The sequence below is a fragment of the Acanthisitta chloris genome, unplaced genomic scaffold (assembly GCF_000695815.1).
Source record: "Acanthisitta chloris isolate BGI_N310 unplaced genomic scaffold, ASM69581v1 scaffold25033, whole genome shotgun sequence".
Classification (NCBI taxonomy): Eukaryota; Metazoa; Chordata; class Aves; order Passeriformes; family Acanthisittidae; genus Acanthisitta; species Acanthisitta chloris.
Window position 1 is genome coordinate 31,851 of NW_008667130.1, and position 25,416 is coordinate 57,266.

The window sequence follows — 25,416 nt, forward strand, 5'->3', positions numbered from 1 at the left end:
CCCAACTTCCCACTCTCTCTCCCATCTCTTCCTAAGTTCTCCCTAAAAGGAAATACATCTCTTTTGGCTAGTTTGACTTCCCTCCAAGTGAGGCATACCCATTGATCTCCACAAGTAGGCCCCAAATCAGTAAAACACTGGCGCACGCACTTCAGTTCACTCCCACTCACAGCAACATTTAAGTGTCCACACACAAAGGCCATTTTAAATCAGGATGTTTTTACTTAACCAGAGATAGGAGTGGGGGGGTATATTCCTGTGGTCTTAACCAGGGAGGGGAGGGAATATGAAGACATACAACATCCATCATCTTGTTCCCAATTTAAAGGTAGTTTTAGCAGCAGTCAGTGACTGACACATAGTTAAAGTCTTAAGCAGCAGCTTAACCAGAGAAGTGTGCAGCAGTAAGAAACTCTATGGCATTCTAAAAAGGCTCTGAAATCACTGCTCAATGCCAGATAAAGCAGCCCCACACGGTCAATCAGACTTCTAAGTTTAAACACCCTCTCCTCCTAATGCCATCAAGTAAACACTTCGTTAATTACAGTATATAAAGAGGAATATTGGCAAGACAATACAAAAACTTACCAAGAATGGGAAAACCTACAGAGTTCAGAAAAGAGGATTCTGGAAAATCAAGGTGTTGGTATTTTATTTTACATTATAGGCTTTCACTTGTCATCCCTTTGAAATACACTTAGTTTTAAATTAATAAAGATCATAGACTAATAAATGGCTATGGTCTCTAAACAGACACTGTAAAAATTCAGACACTACGGCACAGGATCCATCATTTAAATACTGCAACAACAGAACAGTTAAAGTGATGCAGGATAATGTGAGGGTAAAACGCCTAGATAAAAGATGTTGTGGCTCTAAGGAAAAGTGTGGATTAGAGGAGAACTGAGAGTGAAGCAGGTGATGCTTTAGTCTGAGTCTGAACTCTCTTGCTTGTTGGTATGGTACTGGCTGACTGCTTCTTCCAAAGGAGCCATTGTTCCATCCGGCCTCACTCCCATTGGTTTGATCAGCTCATCTCTGCAAGAGAGTTCAACAAAGAGAATATATATTAGCATATGCACACGTATCAATTCACACGTGTATAATACAGGCACGTACAGTACATGCTTTGGTACATAATGAGCCTTCCAAAGGAAGTTATTCCCGCTAAAGCCTTCTGTTTTGAAGGAAAAGGAACAAAAGCCCCTTCCCAAATAGGTGGGAGGGGAAGAGCAGGACAGATAAAGACTTCATTCATGTAGGCCAAACCTACTTAGCCAATTAAAGACACTATGAAAAGTCAGTGTCTAATAGGCTCAAGACAAGGAGCAGGTTCAGAGTTTTGGATACACAAACTAGCTTTTCTTCTGAGAGTACTCTGACAGCCAATTGCCCCCAAAATACCACCTGCCATTCTGGCTAATATATGGCCCAAGCAATTAAAACAATGATTTGATACATATTCATCTTGCTGAAGGAAATAAATCAGTTCAGAGAACAGACTCTGCCTCCACCACTCCTCGGGGTGTGTTAAGCACTTGTTGATTCGTTTAAAAGACACTGACTGATTCTGGCACTGTTGCCTTTGTTTGTGGCAGTTTAATTACAGGATTTACAGCCATTTTAATCTCTTCAAAGCTCCAAAAGCAGTTAATCCAATTATATCTACTCCACAAGCTACAGCCTCATCTAAGAGATGATTAATTATTGATTAAGCCAATCAAAAAGTATTAGCAAAGATTTATTTAATCCTTACTTTTTATCACCTCGTTTATATGTGGATTATGGCAGAAGCTGTAAGGGCAAAGATAACATTTTGATTTTCTGCTGGGGAAAAAAACACCCCTCTAAATATTCAGGAATCACCTTCAATAAAGGAGCAGAGGTTTGATGTTGCTCTATCCCTTGCTTGAAAGGCAACCCAGTAAAACTGTCGGTTTAACACACGTCTACCACCCTCCCACGCCACACACAATAAAACTCTATCACTCAATGGCATCTAACCAGCTCTGCCTGGTCTGCACTGCTACCTTGGCTGAAAAAAAGGACAAAATTTCCTTGTACACAGCTGGTGATCTAACCTTAGTGCACCCACAGGGACAGCATGAAAGGCAACATCTGAATTACATGGCATGTACAGCCAAGAAGCAGTTAAATTAAGTCTCAAAGAGTCTTTTTTTTTTTTTTTTTTTCTCAGAAGAAGCAGAGACCTGCAAGATAAATGCACCTCTATGTGCAGATGTGGCAATCAGATGATTAACTCACGGATGCCACATGAGAAACTAGACCTGGAGGAACTGCTGTGGTTTGGCTAACCAGGTCTGGCGGGAAGCTGCAGGACAGGGAAGAAGGTTTTCAAGACCAAACTCTGGCTGGAGTCTCCCTCCGTGGGTGTGGAAGAGCAGGATCTCCCTTTAAACAGATTTGAGAGAGCTTGACATTACTTAAGGAATGACAGAGTCCTCTCCCCTCAGGCAATGCCATCTACAGCGTGTAGATTCTGCCCAAAGGACAGCACTCGAGTTTTCAGGAATCTGTTGGAGCTACGTGGAGAAGAGATCAAAAGAACACTTGAAATCGGATTTGAAAGGGCTCAGAACATGAAGACTGCAGATGTAGTGTCCAAACAGGATGAGAATCCTGCCTGCCTGCTGCAGGGGTCCCCCAAAGGCAAAGCCAGAGTGCTTCGGAGTTGTGTCCAACAGCAAAGACTTTTTTTCCCCCCAGAAGAAAATCCACCTAACACCCTAACACATAGTCCTCTGTTGCATCATTTAACACTGCAGACTGAAGTCATGGAATGACATTTTCTAGTCAGTTGCAATTTATTATTGGTTATATATAAATTATAATAGTTAATAAAGGAATTGTTCGAGAAAGAGGAAAGAGAAACACAGGAGAAAAGGTCCCTTTGTGTGGGGACCTGCCTCCCCTCATATAAAGATACTTCTATCTGTAAACATTGTCAAGAAGTCCTATAATTTCTCAGTAATATAGGCAAAGCTCTTTCTCTGCCACTTCCCATTCCAAGCTCCACTTTTACATCCCACTACACACACTCCAGAACTTGACACAAACTTCCCTCCCAGTGAGTCATCTGCAGAAATACTGGATACCAGAGGCAATGGCCCAGACAGATCCATATGCACAGGTCTTGGTCTGGGAGGTTTGGGTAGGATTGCAAGAGGCATCACTCAGCTAACTTCAGTACCACACAAGAGCCCACAGAGCTGATCCTTACCTGGAATGAATAGTCTCAGCTCTGCCAACCTCAGCAATTTGCCCACTTAGCACTGTGTTGCTTGGAGACTTCAGCTGTGCTTTGATAACCTGGGCTAGCTGAAGCTGCACTTACTGTTTATGGCGAGATACAATATGGCAAGGGAAGTGCCAGAAACTGTCAGTTTGCTATCCAGAAACTGTTTGTAGTACATCTACAGGGCAGAATATCAGTGGCTTCAACACAGTAAATGGCAGTGAGAATTCTTCTGTATCCATGAGGATATATTACAAGCACGCAATGTGCATTTTTATATATGTTTGAACATCCTTATGTGAACCTCCCACATACTCCAATGCACCTTGTCACAACCATATTTCCAATGCAAACAAAGCATTCTATTCAAGTGGACTCAGAAACACACCATAATTAAGCAGTTGGTAAAGTACATTCCCTTCCAGATCTCCCAAGAGCCCCTTCAAATATCTCTATACAAAGTTCTAGCTTCCTGCTTGCCATTTAGCTTGATAACAACACAAAAATTGTTGCCTTGTTTTGAAGGGTGACTCTTCATTGTCTGCTCTGTGCCACAGGGCAGCCCTGACACTGGGAATTAATGGTGTGTCTGCAATCAAACAGCCACCATGTAAACACCAGCCTGCTCCTTTGATCAAACAGCATGTTGGGGACCCATTCACCTCCTCCTAATTGAGTACTGCATAATAGTTCTGACTCATTCATGGAACATTATTTTGTTCTATGATTAGAAAGGGGAAGAAGAAACAAAATGTATGTAACGTTGCCTTCTTCATTGATCCTATGATTAATTTTGTGTTTTTAATGAGTGTGGTAGCTTATTTAGACAGGTTCCCTTACATACTCGTTTTGTTGACTTCTGTTCAATGTATAACAAAACCCAAGCTGTGATAATTGGAGGCCATTTCATCAGCAAAAGGATTCCTGCTATTAATACAAGGTTGGCTTGGAAAAAGCATCCTGACATTTTGAATTAGTCAATTAATATACAGTTCTACCTACCATTTATAACAGAAAAAATGTGAGCATTTTCCCCAGACATCTTAATTAAGAGTAATTCCAATAAGCTATTCCTTAGTCACAATATCACACAACACTGACTTAAGGCAGAGAACTTGCTCTTTGGCAAAAAAATGGAAGATTAAGTTAAATCTTTTTATGGATCTGGGGAGTTTTTCAAAGCTCAAAGATGTGCATCCCATGAAGAGGACATTGGTTTAGAGTTACTAAACAGTGCTCAAAGGATCAACACAGAATCATAAAGGTTGGACAAGACCTCTGAGATCACCGAGTCCAACCTGTGACCTAACACCACCATGTCGACTAGACCATGGCACTAAGTTATGCATTATGAGGAGAGGCTGAGGGAGCTGGAGTTGTTTGTCCTGGAGAAGAGAAGGCTCAGGGGAGACCTTATCACCCTCTAAAACTCCCTGAAAGGAGGTTGGAGTTAGGTGAGGGTCGGTCTCTTCTCCCAGGCAACCAGCAGCAGGACAAGAGGGCACAGACTCAAGCTCTGCCAGGGGAGGTTTAGGTTGGATATTAGGAAGAGATTTTTCAGGGACAGAGTAATCAGGCATTGGAATGTGCTGCCCAGGGAGGTGGTGGATTTAACCTCCCTGGAGGTTTTCAGGATGAGACTGGATGTGGCACTTAGTGCCATGGTCTAGTAACCACAGTAGGGTTGGACTCGATGATCTTGGAGGTCTTTTCCAACCCAGTTGATTCTAAGTGCCAAATCCAGTCTTTCCTTAAACACCTCCAGGGATGGTGACTCCTCCACCTCCCTGGGCAGCACATTCCAATGTCTAAACAAGATGGTATTGGCACTTACTGCAGAGAAACCCCACAGAGTTACTTCAGGGTCAAGTCCTAGCATCCAGCAATCAACCTAAGTAATATATACACCTCCCAAGAGCTGCAGTAATCAAGATTTTTCATCTTCATTTATGCTCTCAATTTGTACATAATGATTCAAGAAAAAGCAATCTCATACAGCCAAATTTCAGCAAAAGCTTTCGTAGAACCCAAGTCTATGTTAAAATACTGGGTCAGAGGAAATGGATTCACAAACAACATTCACCGTTCCCACACGTATTTTGATAAATCAAAACTGGATGATTCATTTCAATTTAGCCTTGTCAAAGGTCAATTACCTCAAGAACAGCCTAAACATCAACAACCTAACAGAACAGAAAAACTTGGGAAGTATGACCTGAAATGACCATGAATCACTTTTACATCACCTCAAAAAGTTTCAATTTTTCAGTGCCAATGCTGAAAATAAAGAGAAACTGGAAAAGCAAAAATCCACTGGCGTATTATGGAACAAGGGGAAAACATGTCCCTTTATTACTTATAGCTTCAATAAACCTCTACAAAGGCACCAGTGTAAACACTCAGCAGCCAGTAGGGAATGCAGTCGTACTGTTGTGCAAATTTGTTTTCTGAGTTCAATCTGTCATTAGGTAAACTGCCAAAAATGATACTCAGCCAGTCAAAGGCAAATCTAGGATACCCTAGTGACAGACTGTCTTGATCATCCTCATCAGTCAGGGAGAGAAGCAAGTTCGTAGTCCTTCAACACTTTTTTCCACACCTTTCTCCAGTAAATGTGTGCCAGCTCCTTAAAGCTGAACTTTCATTACCAGTGTCCTAAGCAAATCAGTTCTGCTGTACATCGTGCAGGTTTACTCTAAGCTCTTGTTCAAGTGACACAGATAAAGTTACATGAACTCACAAGATGAGAAGCAGCTGTTTGCTCCTGTTCAACCTCCTCCCCTCTTATCAGCAAAGCACTGCACCAAACTGAAACTGCTCATGGCTTATGTTTCCTCCTACAATGACAACAACAAAGACCAGCACAAGTAGGAAGCGTGTCCCGGAAGTCTGCCTCAAAGCAAGATTCAAACTGAAGCCTCCTACCAAAGCAACCTCTGGTTTGTGTTTGTAGAATGCAAAAAAAGGGGAAGAAAGTACATTCCACATAGATTTAAGTCTCTGAAAACTCCCAGTACTGAAGGGCTCAAGCTGGAGGCACAAGTGTCCTATTCCAAAAACATGGAAGGACTCCCACTACTATCAGCATGTTACCAACTCCTCCTTGCATACAAGCCTGGCAGCTCCCCATTTTACTTAGCATCTGCAAAGCCCACAGTTGCACTCAATGACACTCACGAAAACAACCCACAGCTTCCCCAAACCAAGTCTGACTTTCCTTTTCCTTCCTGCCAGCATTTCCCTCCTCCCCGATTTTTAGTGAAACAAAAAGTGTGGGAAGAACAGTCAAATCATTTTATTCATGGTCTCACAGCACCTAAAGGGGTCACATCAACAACACTGTCCCCAGTAACCACTATACTAAATAAACAAACAAAAACTTTATGACAAAAAGATCCAGCTCTAAGGCATTTGCAGTCTAAGTACTACAGCAGAAACCGCAGGTGGATGTAACCAACACAGAGAGCCCAAGGTGACAGTAATGCCACCAGCCAAGAGGATAAGTGGTGACACAGGGCACCAGCTGCTCAGCTATTGTCAGTTTGTAGCAGGCACTGCAGCAGGTGTCTCTGATCCTCCAAACTGAAAAAGCTCTTATGCAACAGTAAGGCCATTGGGAGGTTTTGTCTAACTCCTGTAGTGACAGCAACTGACTTGTCTTCTCTCTCAGTTTATCTCCAGTCTCAATCTCTCTTTTAAAAGAGTTTTAGACCATTTAGTCATTTTAGTACACTTGATGCTCAGCATCTTAATTCTCCAGCTGAGATAGCAATCATTCCATTTGACAAACCAGTTCAATTAGGATTCCATGTGCACTGTATTTTCTTCTCTTTATCAAAAAGACTATGACACACACTTGTTCCTCTTGCAAATAATGTGAAAAAGTATCCAATTACTTCACTGACAGGCTGAGATCAGTTGTTCCAAGTTCCTTCTCTGCTATAGATCCTGCTTGTAATTCATTCTTTGACAGCTAACATGAAATCCAAATTCTCCCATATCTTCTGTTGCATTCTTAATCTTTAACAGAGATCTAAAAACACTTGTTTCACTGAATTTCTCTCAACAGATCTTGTTGTTTGAGTATCTACAGACTCTCACAAGACAAACACGTTTCTAGCTGCTGAGTTTTCCCATGTTTGAAGAATGATCCACTTATAAATTTACCTCCTACAGCTCAGTTCAATGGTGAATTAGTATTACATTAAGTGCTCCTCAAGAATATAAAATTCTGCTTATGCAGGAAACAAGCTACAAAAGCAATCACTCCAACATGGCTAAATGTATGGGGAAATCAAACCCAGTAAACTCTAGGCATACTGAGTCCAAGAGAAAAGAAGCCCCAGCTAACAGCACAGGTTTGGTTCCCTTTTTGTACACAGAAAGTTACAAAACAAAATCAATACTGTCCACCTTTATGTCACCATTTTCTTTCATGGCATTACCATAGTTACATAAAACAAATTGTAAAGGCTCATTTGTAATCCAGTCCAGACTTAACCTAATAAATCCACAAGTCTTAAATGAAAATTCCTTTTTAATTGCTCTGTTATACTATTGTTTCCAATGACAACTATTTTCACACTATATTTGTCCTTCATATAAGCAGCACACATAAGTAGTTACACTGAGATGCTGCTCATTGACTTGGGGAAAATGAGTACACTTGCCCTGGGCTTGGATTTTGTCCCATACTTTCAAAGAAGAGAGTCTCTGCATTATCATCAGCCTATCTATGCAGGAGTCAGGTCCCCCCACCACTAGGATCTCCCTGACCCTGTCCAATCCTCTCCGAAAGAGGTTTCCTCTGAAGTTCAGTAACATGCACTACTCTCTGCTTTGAAGTGCTAAACATTTTTGTCTGCAGTTACAGTGATCCTAATCCTGCAAAGAAGTTGATTCAAGCACCATTTTGAAGCTCTGGACCACAGTGAAGAGCCAGGATACAAGCTGCCTCTCTCAAAAGCAGCTCCAGTACAATACCTGGAAAGTTTATCAAACATGTTGACAAGCTTCATAGCTTCATATTCCTTCTGTTCCTCTGTCATTTCATCCATCGGATTGGGCATTGGTTCTTCTAAGTGACCCGTGATAAGGTTAATGCTGGAGATGGAAAAACAACACGGTTTATATTTCTGTAGAAATATGTAAATTTTATATCTTTTTAATAGAAGGAAAGAGGAAGAAATGACCAGAAACCATGAAGACTAAAACTGAACTACACATGAAAGTTTTCATTGTGAATAGCCAACCTTCCTATTTGTACCCTTTTCTAGCCTTTTCTCGTGCACCATGACTGCAACTTCTTGTTGATTCACTGTACTAATTTCTTCTTGGCTGCTCAGCAATGCAGAGTCTGCTAGTACCTGCTGTCTGAGAATCCCCACAGGAGCAGTTTGAGAGTCGAGGAATCATGACGGCAACAATGGAAATGTCATTAGTAATAATGACACGAAAAGGGAACTGCATGACACATACATACAATCATAAATCATAGAATTTATGGGTTGGAATGGACCTTACAGATCATCTGGACCCAACTCCCCCTGCCATGGGCAGGGACATCTCCTCACTTTTCATACATTTAATCCTGCCCTTTCATTACTAAGACTCTTTCAATAAGCCACAATCTCCCCTATCACACACCTAACCATGTCTGTGTAAGTCAAGGGAAACAGAGCAAACCAGAAACATAACATGCTAAATCACTTCTTCGCTATCAACGATTTCAGGACCTACTGAAAATGGCATCCAATCTTAGACGTAACATGACAAACTGACATGTCTAACACCAAATCAACTAATTAACAAAAATCAACACAGAGTTTCTGTGTGGTCCCTGAATCCAACAAACACAATCAATTTTTAATGTAGAATTTTTATAGAAGTTCTTTTGCTCCTTCCATATTTATATATGAGACCTACTTGAATCTACAGGAAAATTTTAGTATCAGGCAATCTGAAGCTAGACCAAAAACTGAAACTACACCAAAAACTAAAACTGGACCTACTGCTTTGTTCCTTTTAAACAAAGTTCCAGTTAAAACCATACCTGACACATTTATTTCCTCTAGCAACAGTTAGCAGTTTGGCAACTTCATGTGAGCTCCTGGAGAACCTAAGGCAAAAGCCATCCTTGCTGAGTTTGTTACTAATTTTTTTTCTAAAATTTGCTTAAAAATCTATTTCCACGTTTGAATTTTAAATAGCTATTCAGTCTGAAGTTAAATCATTCTCATAGTGGTTTAGTTTTCCCCCTGGAGCCATCTGACTACATGATGGCACAAGGAGGTGGAGACACCATCCCTGGAGGTGTTTAAGAGGTGTCTGGATCTGATGCTGCAGGATATGGTTTAGGGGTTACAGCAGTGACAGGTGACTGGTTGGACTCAATGATCTTAGAGGTTTCCTCCAACCTTGATAATTCTATGGTCACTATTAGAGGCATATTTCTCAGTAAGTAGATCAGGAACTCGTCAGAAGACAGTAGTTAATATAAGCACATCTAAGACCAAAACTGGACTGTCTGGAAAAGGTGCTAACAAAAACATTTATGTCAAGAAAAATCTAAGTTGCAACAGGACATACAGAATTGAAAACAATACTATACTTTGGTTTTGCAGATTTGTACTCTTCTGTATCTGTGTCTTCATCATCTGAGTACCAATGATCTCCTCTTCCTCCTGCTAACAGGCCCCGTGCTGCCAGCAGTCCTGCTGCATTGCCATAGCCTGTATACTTCAACAAGCTGTCAACTGCAAAGAGCAACACAGAAAACCATTCTGCCACAAACAGCTACAAACCCAAACCCACTGCAGTGCTATGAGAATTGAGAGTTACAGCACAAGGCAAATATCCTAATCACAGCAAGACCTCATAGAAAAGGGAGAAGAAAGTCATTTTTACCTCTCTCTTTACAAAGGACAAAAAGAAATTCTGCTGCAATTTGCTTTACTCCAAGGTCAACATGTGTCATAAGGCGCACGAGTTTGTTTCTCACTGTTGTGCCAACTTCGGGACGATTTGACACATCTCTTAGTGGAGGTAATACCTAGCAGCACCAAAGAAGAGGAAGAACATCATAGAATGCATAGCAATACCTATCCAGTTCTTGCAAAATCAAACACAGTCAACAGAACAAGAAAAAACTCTACATTCTGTTCTTCAAAACAAACCCCAAGAGCATTAGTAATGGCTCTTGCTTCTTAATGTATTTAGACCTTCTGTTCTGTCAGCCTAGGCAGAAAAGTAGCCTCAAATGTAGACTTTCAACATACAGTTATCAGGGGTTTCTGAGCACAAATGGGTGTCCCAAAAGAGCTGGTCAAACCAGCATCAGGAACCTCATGTTCTCTGTTCTGTTTTGCTCATATAGCTGGTAAAAGCATTGTAAATATAAGCTCAAGGAAATTTAAAATATTAATATGATGTGTACTTTATACACAACAATGATACAATGAAAAAGCAGGAAAGTAAGTCACATTGCAAGTTCTACAACAAGTTTCTACTACTATATTTCAAGACCTGAGCTCTACATGTCTAGAGGAGATGTGCACTTCTCCCAGAAAGCACTAGTTTAAAATCTCCAGTTGAATTTCAGACAGATTTTGGAGAAAAGACTATTTAACATTTCCTCAAACACACTATTTTCTCATTCGATGTCACTGTTAACTTCAGCCCCCGAGACAGGCAGGAGGTGCTTGAATAATGGCTCTTTTGCAAACTAACTTTTGCCTCCTTGCATGTATGACTTCAGGTATAAAACCTACATTAATTTTTTCACATTCACAGGATATATGATATGATACTGCGTGCAGTTATGGTGCTCTCAATATAATAAGGACATGAACTGTCGTCAGAGCAAGTCCAGAGGAGGCCATGAAGTTGCTAAGAGGACTAGGGCATCTCCCCTATGAGGACAGGCTGAGGGAGTTGGGGCTGTTCAGCCTGGAAAAGAGAAGACTGCGTGAAGACATCAGAGCACCTTCCAGGATCTGAAGGGGCTCCAGGGAAGATGCAGAGAGACTCTTTGTTAGGAGCTGCAGTGACAGGACAAGGGGCAATGGGTACAAACTGAAAGAGGTTTAACTTTAGGTTAGATATGAGGAAGAAGTTTTTTCCTGTGAGGGTGGCACAGGTTGCCCAGGGAGGCTGTGGCTGCCCCAACCCTGGCAGTGTTCAAAGCCAGGTTGGATGAAGCCTTGAGCAACCTGCTCTGGTGGGAGTTGTCCCTGCCCAAGGCAGGGGGTTGGGACTGGATGATCCACAAGGTCCATTCCAACCTCTAAAATTCTATATTCTATGATCTGCAAGCAAATCTGGACCATAGAATCAACTATTTAATCATCTGAAGACTCTAATAAGAATTATGGAACTTCAATGTCTTCCTAGGGAATGAAACAAAAGATGTCATTAATTGTCATGAGAAATTGCAGGTCCTTTGTCTTCTAGGTGTCTAATGTAAAATGTAATGTTCTGTGCAAAATTACACTGCACAATTACTACCGAAATTGGACTCACTGGGAACAGAGACTTATACAAATGCTACAGTATTGACTACTTTGAAAAAAACAGACCCAGTCTTTTTTTCAAACTAAGTATTCAAGCAATTAGCAAAAACATTTTACTTTGTCCCTGCTTACTTTCCCCAGTGGGGGTAGTACCATGAGTGCCAATTCACAGTATGTTTTAAGAAGGAATTAACGTTTTTACAGTCCTCTAATACTAACACAGTGCTGAGTGCCATAGGATAGGCCATGAGGAAGTTAATCATGCTGTCTTCAGACCACAATTTGAATAGTGCACAAAAAATAAAACCTAAGACCAACACTTAACAATAAGGGCAATTCAAATATCAAACATTCAGCTGTGCAGTTAGCAGGATCCATCCCTGCCCTGCACTATATGAGGCTGTGGTCCTGTGGCAGGAGTCAGCATGCAATTACATCCTGATGTCTAGATGCCAAGATGTAGTGGAAACATGCAGACAACTTCATTTTCTAGCTTCTGAACATTTGGCTCTGCAACTTATTTTATTCTAGTTAACAGATCACCAGAGTATCCTAGGAAAGAACTGCTGTGAACAAAGCAATAAACAGCAAGTAATGAGCTTCTTAAATTCCTCAAAATCCCTTTTCTGGTACAGATGAAAAAAGCAGAACATATATTGCTCTTTTCCACTTTCAACTCCATTTGTGAATTCAGGCAGAGCTTTGATCTGGGAGCAACATCTAGGATATAACCCAAAAATTCCTGCAGCTTAGGAAAACGAACATTTCTCAGCTGATTTCAGCTCTTTTTCCCTTGCTCATTGTTTAACTTCTCTTCACTCAACTTCAGGAAAAGCAGCAAAAGAGAAAACACCACACCTGACCACCAAGCTACAGAGACCCTTTAGCTCCTTAACCATGGCAGGGTAATCTTTTTGTCCTGTAAAAAGCCTACCCACAGTCCACGCTGTATTAAACAGCTCTTTAAGAGCCTGAGCAATCAGTGTGCCTCTGCTCAGGGACAGAGCTGCACTCTGACACGACAGCGGATATACACTGGTACACAGATTTCAATGCCAGTAACTCTTGCTTGCTGAGGTCAAACAAAATCTCCAACAGAACCAATGGAAACACCTGTATTCTCACTGACTAACACACAACTCTGCTAAGTTTTATTAGCTGCACTGAAATGGTTTTTATATGCTGGGTGTGAGAGGACAGACCTCACCGAGACGTTTGGCCCTGTCTCACACAATCCATGGTAACACTAACACAGCTTTACAATATTCCTGATGCTATTGTTTAACAGCTCTACAAAACACACCATGGAACTTAGGCCATAATATCTATTGATATACATGACTGAAAAATTGTTGCTATAACACTGTCCTGTACTGATGTACAAACCTCAAAGTTTAGCATTAGCTTCATATTCAAACCTCAGTGAATATTTTACCTACCTGAGCTTTGATAAACTTCCTGATATTCCTATGAGTTCGGCAGCATTCAGTTAATAAACTGAGAACGGGAGTCAGACCTTCTCTGTAGCTGCTTCCCTAAAACAAAACCAAACACAATCAAAACAATGTAAGACCAAATTTTCCTTTTCAAATTCTATGAACACTTCAATGGAGTTCTGTATGACAGCCAAAATATGAACCTTCCACATAGAAGAATGAAGAGCCACAGGATCACACACACATCACACAACCAAGTCTGCTACAGACAGTCACAGGAACTTGTTCTCAGTTTTGAGGTGTCTCACAGCCTAGTAGGAAGGACATCCACATTTGTGCTAAATACTGGCTGAAAGGTCCATAAGAAGCTTTACATTTTGGTTTCATCAGTCTCCTTTTGTGAAGAACCCCTGCAGAACATACCTTGTCTATTCTCTTCTCCATGAAATCCAGTAAGATCTGAATTGCTCTCATATTCATACCATTGTATTTGATATCTGTTTGTTCTTCGGCCGACGGATTAATAAGAACATCCAAGCAAGAAACAGGAACATTGCTTAAGAGGTTGATTGCATTGCTGAAACAGATTTTAAAAATTCATTATTCATTTGGAAGAATTAAAAACAGAGTACAACTCACCCTAAACTGCTTATCTCAAACAGAGGCGCTACAACTCAAGCAAGGCTTTTATTTTCTGTTCTCTGGACTTTGAAGAAGGTGGCCTGCATTCTTGCCTGAGTGCTAGCTCTCGGAACAAACAAGAAAGAAGACAAAAAAAGCCCCCCAACAATACTGCAGCAGTGAGTTTTACTTCCAGCCCCCACAGTACCCCATCCCAGGGCTCAGGCACAGCTTCCAGCTGCGAGCTCCAGCAGCTGATCTCGCAGGACAGCAGGGGGAACTCTCACATTGATCTGCAGCGGGCAGTGTCTCCCTCCTTGAAACTTAAAACATTTCACCAAGACTGTGTGGAGACCTCAGAGCAACTTTTCAATATCTGAAGGGCCTACAAGGGAGCTGGAGAGGGACACTTTGTTAGGAACTGCAGTGATAGGACAAGGGGAAATGGGTTCAAACTGAAGGAGGGAAAGTCTAGGCTGGATGTGAGAAGAAAGCTTTTTCCTGTGAAGATGGTGAGACACTGGCACAGGTTGCCCAGGGAGGCTGTGGCTGCCCCAACCCTGGCAGTGTTCAAGGCCAGGCTGGATGAGGCCTTGAGCAACCTGATCTAGGGGGGGGGTGTCCCTGCCTCTGGCAGGGGGTTGGGACTAGATGATCTGTAAGGTCCATTCCAACCCTTAAATTCTATCAGTCTATGAAAGTACACCCCAGAAAACATTTCCTCCTTCTCCTGGAACAGTGGGGCATGTGGTAGTTTCTTAGGTCCCCTGAAATATGTTCACCTTTATTTAGCTTGAGTTATACAAGAAATAGCAAAGGCTTTTAACACATTAAAAAAGGTTCAGGTTTATTTACCAAGCACTGCCTTTCAGTAACTGGCAGTCTTGCCACAGAGAGGAGCACTTCCCAAACAGCCATGAAGTGATTTAAATTAGACCACAGGGTTCCTCCCTACTCTTTAGTGGAGTAAGATGGAACTTAATTTGCAAGGGTCTCTTTGTTGGTACACATCTCTCAAGTTTGCTATCTACCTGTTCTCACTGTACAGACTTGTGCTTGCACCATTCATGAGTATTGGGCTAAATTACACAGATGCAGCAAAAATTACAATTCTGTCACCATTTACTTGCTGATGTCCAACTAAACTTATGAACAGATGTAATGGACTAGAGCATCTTCCCTATGAGGACAGGCTGAGGAAGCTGGGGCTGTTCAGCCTGGAGAAGGTTGTGTGGAGACCTTGGAGCACCTTCCAGATCTGCAGGGGCTCCAGGGAAGCTGCAGAGGGACTCTTTGTTAGGAGCTGCAGTGACAGGACAAGGGGTAATGGGTACAAACTGAAAGAGGGCCAATTTAGCTTAGATATTGGGAAAAAGATTTTTTCCTCTGAGGGTGGTGAGACACTGGCACAGGTTGCCCAGGGAGGCTGTGGCTGCCCCAACCCTGGCAGTGTTCAAAGCCAGGTTGGATGAAGCCTTGAACAACCTGTTCTGGTGGGAGGTGTCCCTGCCCAGGGCAGGGGGTTGGGACTGGATGATCTCTAAGGTCCATTCCAACCTCTAAAATTCTAGAATTCTAACAAATGTGCTGGTTCTGGCCTGGTCAGACTGGGTGGCTCTTCTACTCTGTGCCATCTCCCTTTTGTTCTTTTAGCAATTGAAATTCAGACAACTATTACTTTTGGGAAGGCTTGTTCTCTTTGTTTAGTTTCTAATTCCTGCTCAAGATAGGCCTTTTATATCATGGAAGTTATTCCTCTCCAATAATTCAGGAACAGTCAGAAACAAAACAGACTGAAATTCAACAAATACTTAGTGGCTTCAGGTCTTTCATCAAAAGTTCTCTTTTTACCAGTTTCTTATTAAACAACCAAGTTCCCAAACACCTACAAAATTAATTTTCTGGATCACTGTGTCTGAGCTATTCTTTTCAATAAATGAAGCCCAGCTTTCTGATCTTTGCCACTCCACTGACAGTTTTATTTGTGGAAGAGGAGTGTATGAAATTCTCCAGCTACCAGGAAGTCAGTGACTATGCACTGATCTGCACAATAGTGTTTGCATTCCTACTCCAGGGGGTAGGAATACTGCGTATATTACTCTCCCCTTTTCAGCTTCCTAGAGATCATTAATCACTGGGACATGACATCCACCCACTCATGCTCCCAGCCCCCTCCTGATATGCAAATTCAGAAGAAAAAGCCTATTTAGAGTCGATGAATGCCTTGATTAAAACCTTGTTAGTGGGCAAAAACAGCAGTTGCTCTAGTATATGCTACTTTGAGCTGTTCATATCCAAACATTAAGTAATAGCATGACAGAACCACAACAATGACAACAATACTGGGTACTAAATTAAGATATTTTTACAGGTAACTTATGCTTATTTATTAGAACTAGAGTCATGCTGACAATCATAGCTCAGGGCATGGGACAACATTTGATGTTCACACCAAATAAACCTTCCACATACACACTCAGAGCACAAACATGCCAACGCTGCGCTTTAACAGGCTGCCCAAACCCGTCACTGAAGCATCTCATGTTCTGCAGATTTACAAACTTAGGAAGTGATCAGCAATCCTAAGAAATATGGTTCATAAGGTTTATTCTGCATTCAACACTGTGTTTTCTTTCATTTTTAACACTGCCTTCCTGAGAGGCTCCAGGTAGAAAGGAGAGCTGAAAGTTGCACTGTGCTCTCCAACCCACACCTCATCTCTAGCAATAAAGACGGCATGGTCAGAGTCCAGCACACTGAACAGATGAAATGGTGACAGCCTCACTGCTGTAGCTATACTGCTAACAGCTTACCAACAGTTTACTCATTCATTAGTGAAGCTCCTATCAGGAACTAAAGTTCGGCTTGTCCAAATACATCAGCAGACTGAAACGGGGCCTTTCTGCTCCAGGTCTCAATCCCTTTCCCTCTGAGGATCTGCAGGGGTGTCACTTCTGACTAAAGCTTTCCTATTCCAGAGTTGCCTTCTGACAAATAGTCTGGTGGAAAAGTGTATTCAATTATTCAGCTTTTATTGCATCCTGCAGCATTCCAAGACAAAACTCAGGTTCTGCAAATGGGCTGAAATATCTGAGTGGCAAAAGTCAAAACCTGCACAGTGATCTTCCAGCACGGGAATCAAGATCAAAGACTACATGCATTCTTTATGAACCTGAACCAACTACAGCTGGCTAACAGAGGGAGAAAGTTGTTTTCTCAGCATAACAGAAAGCCTGATACAGTGTTATCCTGAGCCTGACAGAGAAGGGGAAATAACTGAAGCAACACAAGGCAGTGATATCCATCCTTATTTCTTTTTTTGCTTTCCCCTCTCAGAAGTATGGAGAACCTTTGAGGGGACTTGGTGTCTCCAATGTCTCCCTGTGGGCTGTATCACTACACCAAGTGTCCCTTCTGACTGAAAAAAGCACAGAAACCACACCAACACTACACATTCCTCACACCTGCCTACTTCTTTATGTAAGGCCATTTTTGGATCTCATTTGCAAGTGTTTGCAAAAGGGCCTGCCTGACACACATCCATTTGTAACAGCACAAGATAATTAAATTTACAGGGAGATATACCTAATAGGGTGATTAGGCTAGTTGGATTTCTGGACAAGGAGACAGAACTTGGGAAGAGCATCAACTGCACAGTAATTCAACAGAATATTGGGCTCTCTTGCAGTTGCTGAACTTATCCAAAACTAAAATTCTCCCAGCAGTGGGGAATTCACTCCTACCGGTCCCTCCCTTACAGGAGGGCGACAGCAAACATCCACCATAAGCAGCAGCCAAGGGAAAACACTGACTGCCTTTTAGGACACAGCATAACTTCAGTCATGGCAACTATTGCAGCAGTATCCTAAATTATTCCAAACGAGTATGCATCAGCTGAGAGGGGCTCTGATGTAGAATTTCAGTGTTCACCTACTAAGACTGTTGATCTCTAAGAGATTTCCAAGATTTTAATCAAGTTCCTTTAACACTTTCAAGAATACTGGGTGTGAAAAGCTATATCCTTCTTCCTAGAGACTGCTGGTTCAGAAAATCTTCAGAAGATCCTGTGCTTAGATCTCCAGATCTCTCTGAAAAAGAAAATGGCAACACTATCTTTCCTTGTTGAGAGATAACATGGGGTTGTGTTTGAAGCTACTGCACTGCCAGGCCCTATGAAAAGCTGACCCACTTGAATCAAAATAAGGGTATCATGAAAAAAGAACAATAACACTGAGCACAGAACCAGCACCTCACTCAAAATAATCTGAATTTTGACTAAATTATTGGCTGCAAATACAGAACAGTTGGGTGCAAGACTGAGGGAAAAAACCAAAAACACACACCTAAAATCACCTTTCATGTTAGAAAAACGTTTTCTACTGTAAGGGTGGTGAGACACTGGCACAGGTTGCCCAGGGAGGCTGTGGCTGCCCCAACCCTGGCAGTGTTCAAAGCCAGGCTGGATGAAGCCTTGAGCAACCTGATCTGGTGGGAGGTGTCCCTGCCCAGGGCAGGGGGTTGGGACTAGATGACCTATAATTCTATGATTCTAAGAAAACAGCATGATGAGTCACTTGTCTCTGAAAAAAAAAGGTATTATTACCAAGGTACAAATCTTTGGAGTAATGTTTGGAGAATATTAGAAGCATTGGAGATAAAATATCAACTTGTTACTGTACCCCAATCCATCAGATTTGCAAGAGTTTCATATGAAAATCTCAAAATGTAGTTTTTCCATCAGCTTCTATGCAAAACAACAGAAGTTACATTCCACTTCAATCTGTATGGCCCCATGAACCTCCACATGTGTTTTCATCCTCAGACACATACACATGCACACAAAAATAAATACATTTCAAAAAGGTGAGCCCCATTCTCATTGACAGAAAATACCAATCTTTCCAGCCATTTTCTCTCTGGAACAGTAGATATGCTGAAATGACATTTGAGGCAAACAGCTTTCATACAAAAAAGGATTAATATTTTACTCAAAATAAATAGTTTCCATTGTTTCTCAGATTTCCACTTCAGATTTCAGGCAAAATAGTTTGTTTTAAAAAAACCAAACCCCAAACCAAACAAAAATCTTTTAACATAGATTGGTTCTGCAATCTACCAACCTGTGCAACTCTTCAGTTTTGTCTTCGGTGGGGCCCGTGGTTAATAAGCAGTGTCGAAGGATGGCAGCCATGTAACGAAATTGATGAGATTCAGTCTATATAAATATAAATTATGAAGATATTTTTTCATTTTGAAGATTGCAAGTGAGGGTTTCAGGTCACTAGAATAATAAAAATTAAAGATGGAAAATACCTATTAGATCATAACATCCATCCCTAGCAATAAAAGGACTGTACCTTAGAGCTCACTGAACGCTTAACATGTCATGTCTATAAGCTGACCCTGAACTGGGCCTTGGAAAAGTCCAGTTCAATGAGCCTCCACTAAGAGAAAACACAATTACAAGCATTTTCCTAATTCCATACTACTATTCCTAATACAGGAGTTCTACCTTCCTTCTTGTATTTACACCAGGCCACCTCTCCATCCATTTAGACTACACCCATTCTTCATTTCATTTGCCTTCTCCTCACTTAGGCCTTTTCCTGCCAAGAGTTTCATACCTTCCACCCAGTATGTCTCTTTTCCCAACTCCCTTGCTTCTGTTCCCTTGATACCTTTCCTCCATTTCATTAACAACTTCTCAGCAACCTTATTTGCGCTACTTTTGCTCTCTCCAAGGAATTCCCCCTTCCAATTTCCCACCGGACAGCAGCCACACAAAAGTACACCAGTAACTGCAATCATTTCACTCTGTGTATCGTTGTCCTCACTCTTTTTCAATAACTCTTTTTGGCATCCATCGTATGTTCTGGTGTTTGACCTAGCACAAAGCATCCCAATGCATCTTTTGTAGCATCAGCATCCAAATCTGCCAACTGTACCACCTGCAGCTCTTGTCTGGCTTCGCCACTTTGAAACCATCTCCAGTCATTAAACACTAGTGATTCAAATGGTTCTCTCCCCCTTAGGATGGATCTCATTTAGTTTTCTACCTACATGCCTAACCTCTCTGTTCTCCTTTTATTTTCCATCCTGTCTACTGTTTGGAATCTCTTAAAACTCTGCATCTCCAGCCCACTTCATTAACATGGGGTTTACTCTTCTTACAGATCATCAGTACTGCCACCGGGACATCCACTAAGCACAACGTCACCTAACAGATCTGCTAACAGTTTACAAGTACTAAAAAGCTCTTCACTTTGAAGGTTCCCTGCTTTCAGGAGCTTCTAGGAAAGAGTTATTTGATAATCTTATCTCAAAATACAAAATAAGTTTATTCCACCCAAAGATGTCTTTAACTCTCATTTAAAACACCAAACCTTCATGCTTGGGCGCTCCCAGGAGGAAAAGCTTTGTGGGGCAAACCCTCCTTCACTCCACAGATAGTGGTCACACAAAAGCTCATCAGGTAGTGCCACACCTGTATGCCATCTCCCACCCACCCTTCTGCAGTCACTGGATGTTATAATTCTCCAGATCAACAGTATTCTGTGAGGCTAAACCAACTTCAAGACCCAGATTTCAGGAGCTTACTTCCCAAGAGGTGAACATGTAATACAGCTACATTTTCCAGCTTTCCATATGGCCATAACAGGCTTTTCTACCTCCAAAGCAATCATTTGTCTAGGCAAAGACCTTTCTCTGACAGAGTTAAAGATAATTCTAATAAAGGTTGAAGTCGGGAATATAAGCAAAAGACAGAAACTTCACTTTATTTATTACCTTGAAACCCAAAATATTAGTTTCTCTGATCCCCCCTCACTCAATTTTAAATTTCAGGATTTCTTACTCAGCATATCCTTGAGACATTGAAGCAAAGAATAAACTTCAGATTTTTTTACACTCCTTAAAGTTATGATTAATGTCTGTTTAGCCCAAAGCACTGAAGAGAGCAATTACTTGTCAGTTTTAACTACAGCAGACTTTTGATTAGCTTTATATGCTGCATATTCACAATTCTCAGTGACAAGTTAACAACACAGTTTAAGAGACAACATGATGTGACCTAAAAAGAAAGATCCCCTATGTAATTCTATTCCTGCAGCACAGACTTAGGTTATATGACAAAGTTATCCTTATAATTTCTGTTTATAAATTTAGGGATGCAATACATAGGAAGCAAATTTATCTAAGGAAAAAGAAAGATTTGATGTTATAATGCAAAAATCAAGATAAATCTTCTAAGACATAACAATGAAAGTATATTTGGTTCTTGTACTGGATCTCATCTTAAGAGATGACATTTAAGTCCAAACCTGGTGTTGGGAGGATGGAAGACAAACATAGCAAAAACAGTACCACTCTTTCTCCAGAGCTATTTGCTAAAAATTAGAGTTGATGCGTTTATCATCATTATCAGAAAAACAGAGGAAAACTAGGGACTCTCTATTGCTGCAGTCCATGACCACTAGAGCTATAGTCATCTGATAAACTTACATTAAACAGTTTTTCCTAGCCAGCAAATTATTAATGAATAACATTTATGTTCTTTGGGAAATCTAAGACTCCGATGAAACATTTTTTATTAAAAACCATACAGTTTTAACTTGCATTATATAATCCAAGCTATTCTCCACCTACATAGAAAATGTAAGGATTTTTTTTTTTGTCTAAGCAGTAACAAGTACTACAGGCTGGGGAACAGAGTGGCTGGAGAGCAGCCAGGCAGAAAGGGACCTAGGAGTTTGAAGAGACAGGAAGCTGAACAGGAGCCAGCAGTGTGCTCAGGTGGCCAAAAAGGCCAATGGCATCCTGGCCTGGATCAGGAACAGCGTGGTCAGCAGGACCAGGGAGGTGATTCTGCCCCTGGACTCAGTGTTGGTGAGGCCACACCTTGAATCCTGTGCTCAGTTCTGGGCCCCTCAGTTCAGGAGGGATATTGAGGTGCTGGAGCAGGTCCAGAGAAGAGCAACGAGGCTGGTGAAGGGACTGGAGCACAAGTGCCATGAGGAGAGGCTGAGGGAGCTGGGGTTGTTTAGCCTGGAGATGAGGAGGCTCAGGGGAGACCTTCTCACCCTCCACAACTCCCTGAAAGGAGGTTGGAGTCAGGTGGGGGTTGGTCTCTTCTCCCAGGCAATCAGCAGGAGGACAAGAGGGCACAGACTCAAGCTCTGCCAGGGCAGGTTCAGTTTGGGTATTAGGAAGAGATTTTTCAGGGAGAGAGTAATCAGGCATTGGAATGGGCTGCCCAGGGAGGGGGTGGATTCACCGTCCCTGGAGGGTTTTAAGGTGAGATTGGATGTGGCACTTAGTGCCATGGTCTAGTAACCACAGTAGGGTTGGACTTGATGACCCTGGAAGTCTTTTCCAACCTGGTTGATTCTATGATTCTATGAACTCCTAAGAACCAAAAGGCTATTTTGGTATTCAAAGCAATGAGCATTAAAGACTCAACACCTCTTGAAAGCCCAATATAATCAATACTTGTCACATACAGAATTCAGATAGACAAATTTTTTCAGGCTGATTTTGCATATAGAGAAATGATGATGCAAAATGTGAAGATACCTTAGCTGCACTTTGAAAAATGCAACTATTTTCCATCAGAATTACAGCAGCAAAAATCAATCAAGAAAATCCTTGCCCTGGGGCTTGAACAACAACTACCTCTTGTGTATCTACCTGCTATTTCTGGCTCTTGGAGGCTAAACAAAGTCTATTGAATAAAACACTTCACCCAAGCCTTACCTTGCTGTGGACATTCCAACTGTCAAGTGTTACATTAAATAGAGCCTTTAGTGCCTCAATGGCACAATCTGTCTCTTGCAAAGAGAGAGGAGGCCTGTCACGATCTTCTGCTGCTTTGTATTCTTCTGTCCATCTTACACTCAGGGAACTTTCCAAGGCCTGAGTCAAAACTTGCACCCCTTGCAGTTCCTGACGCAACTGTGATCTAATATCTGTGTGCAGAAGTGACAAGAGGAAGAGGAGACGCAAATCAAAGCACTTAATGTCATCAACGAACTGTTGGTCCTTACATTTTCGTAGAAGATTGCAGAGCATAGCTGCAAGATTCAGTTCCAAACTGAGCTTCTGTGCAACTGAACTATTAAAAATTATGTTACAGAGGCATTTTAAAGCTTCTACTATCACAGGAAATTCAGACACTCTCTCCAAGGGATCTTCCACAGTGTCCAGCTTTGCTAGCCTCATAAGGATCTGCATGTTCCTCTTTGTGGTTACAGGCACTAAAACCTTCTTGTCCCTGGAGAGAATCCGGAGGGCTTCCAGGCAGACGACTTGACATGAAGTTTTTGTGTCTTTTTCAAGGATGTTGAGAATTCCCTCACAGAGTTTCTAGGCAAACATAAACACACAAGAAAAAGAACAGTTTTAGTTTCAAAATATTGGTGGCCATAAGAAACTGCTTTTGCTAAGCTGTCATATGACTTCTGTGTTTTCAGCTGAATTGAGAAACTAGGTATTCTTCATTAGCACTTCAAAAGGCCTCCAAAGAGCACCAGAAGCAGTTTTCATCATGGATACAATTCAAGTACATAAACACTGGCAAAAGCATTAAGTCAAAATGGCAGATGCTATCCACCATTGCCAAAACTGCCACTATTGTCAAAATACTTCACTGATACTGTATACCAGCGTGACTGCAGGGATAAACACGATATAAATGCAGCATGAGAAAATACCATGCTCCAATATGGCTGTTGACAATTTGGATGAGGGGATTGAGTGCACCATCAGGAAGTTTGCAGATGACTCAAAGTCGGGGGGGGGAGTGTTGATCTGCGGGAAGGCAGGAGAGCTCTACAGAGGGACCTGGATAGGCTGGAGAGATGGGCTGATTCCAATGGGATGAGGTTTAACAAGGCCAAGTGCTAGTCCTGCACTTTGGCCATACCAATCCCATGCAGCACTCCAGGCTGGGGACAGAGTGGCTGGAGAGCAGCCAGGCAGAAAGGGACCTGGGAGTTTGGATAGACTGGAAGCTGAACAGGAGCCAGCAGTGTGCTCAGGTGGCCAAGAAGGCCAATGGCATCCTGGCCTGGATCAGGAACTGAACTGCATGCAGGACCAGGGAAGTGATTCTTCCCCTGAACACTCACTGAACTACAAAGAGACCAAGCCTCTCAAATTCATTTTCAATTTATTTTTATTCATAAGTTGCACCCGCCTGCTGCTGTGGAAGTGACACTGCAAAATGCCAAAGGCACTGCAGGAGGGATCCCAAAGAGCACCAAACTCCTGCTGACTTGCCATAGGAGGTGGAAGCCTAACCCTCTCCCCATACATTTAAAGGCTGTCCCTGCAATTTAATTAGAAACTATAAAAGCATCTCCTGGCTTCAAAACCTAGTGAAATGCAGTGAGAGAGAAGTCTTGACTCTGAATAGCTGTATTGAAGATAGATACTAAATAGAACACAACCTTTTTTTTTTTTTTTTTGAGATTTAGCAATCTGCTTACATCATAAAACCCCCAAAGTTCTCTGGAATTAAGAGCCCAGTGAGCCACCAAGAGTGATTTCAAAAGAGTCAGCATTCAGTTACAATATACCACATGCAATACTGCCAAAATCCCTGACAGTGAACCACTGCTGCCTGACCCCAATTGCCCACAGCAGCTCAGGAAAAGATAGAGCATCTGATCATCATTGCAGAGCTATGCAGGGAAAGTTTTTAAGAAAGAAAATTCATTCTGTTAGGAAATTGCCTTTAAGACCACTAAAACCAAATGCCACTTTCTGTCTTCTCCTTGACGGTGTAAGGGCGGAGAGGAGAGAAAAAGGAAGGGATGTGACCACAAAGGCATTATTATCCTTTCCATTCTCTTTAGGTGGTGCTCCTTCTACCACCCTGTGGGCCATCAGCATGGCAAGAACTAAGGGGCACAGGTTGCCTTTATTCGGTTGGAAATGAAAGTGAGGGAAAATTCAGACAGCAAGGTACCTCCCCTCCCATAGAACATATGATTGTCCTAGTTCCAGGAGGTTTATTGCTGTCCTCTAAGTCACTGTATGAAATTAAAAAGTGAGTTCTATATTCAGAAGGGGTTTTGATTTCCATCAGTCACACTACAGCAGTAAGTGTTTTTCATATACATTTTTTTACAGAATCAAGGCAGTTTCTAGCATTCAACTTTTTTTTTTTGTGAAATCCATCCCTTTCTCTAAAACTCAAGATTTCTCAGCTTTAGTGCTAACAGTAAGATTAAGACAGAACAACACATGCTATTCCTTTTGTCTGTGCTGTAGTGTAGAATTTTATGGCATGTTAAAATAGGAAGTCCAGAAAAACCCATTTGCCATCTTGTCCTGAGGAATAAAATACTAATCCATTTTGGTCCTTTATCCTAACAGGATAAATTCTTGTAAGAAGCAACACAAGCCTACAGAAAAAGACCTCTCTGGAGAGACAAGTTTTCTTCCTTGTTCAACCACTGACCTATTGTGTGGCTTTGGGCCAAAAGCTATCATTTCTTTACTGCCATTTTCTTCCACGTTCATGGCTTAATTAGACTGGAGGGAGGGGAGGGGAAGGAAAAGGGAGCAGGGGAGACCTTCTCACCCTCCACAA

General features: G+C 41.7%; 1 protein-coding gene across 1 annotated transcript; it reads right to left on the bottom strand.

The window, feature by feature from the left end:
- Positions 1-725: 725 nt before the first annotated feature.
- Positions 726-23,183, bottom strand: RIC8B (RIC8 guanine nucleotide exchange factor B; the record flags this gene model as incomplete). The annotated part of the gene is made up of 8 exons (XM_009072394.1): positions 726-1,038; positions 8,240-8,359; positions 9,867-10,011; positions 10,163-10,307; positions 13,206-13,301; positions 13,626-13,779; positions 18,944-19,038; positions 22,575-23,183. Coding segments are annotated over 8 exons (1,476 nt in total), but the record flags the coding sequence as incomplete, so codon positions are not given.
- Positions 23,184-25,416: the final 2,233 nt, after the last annotated feature.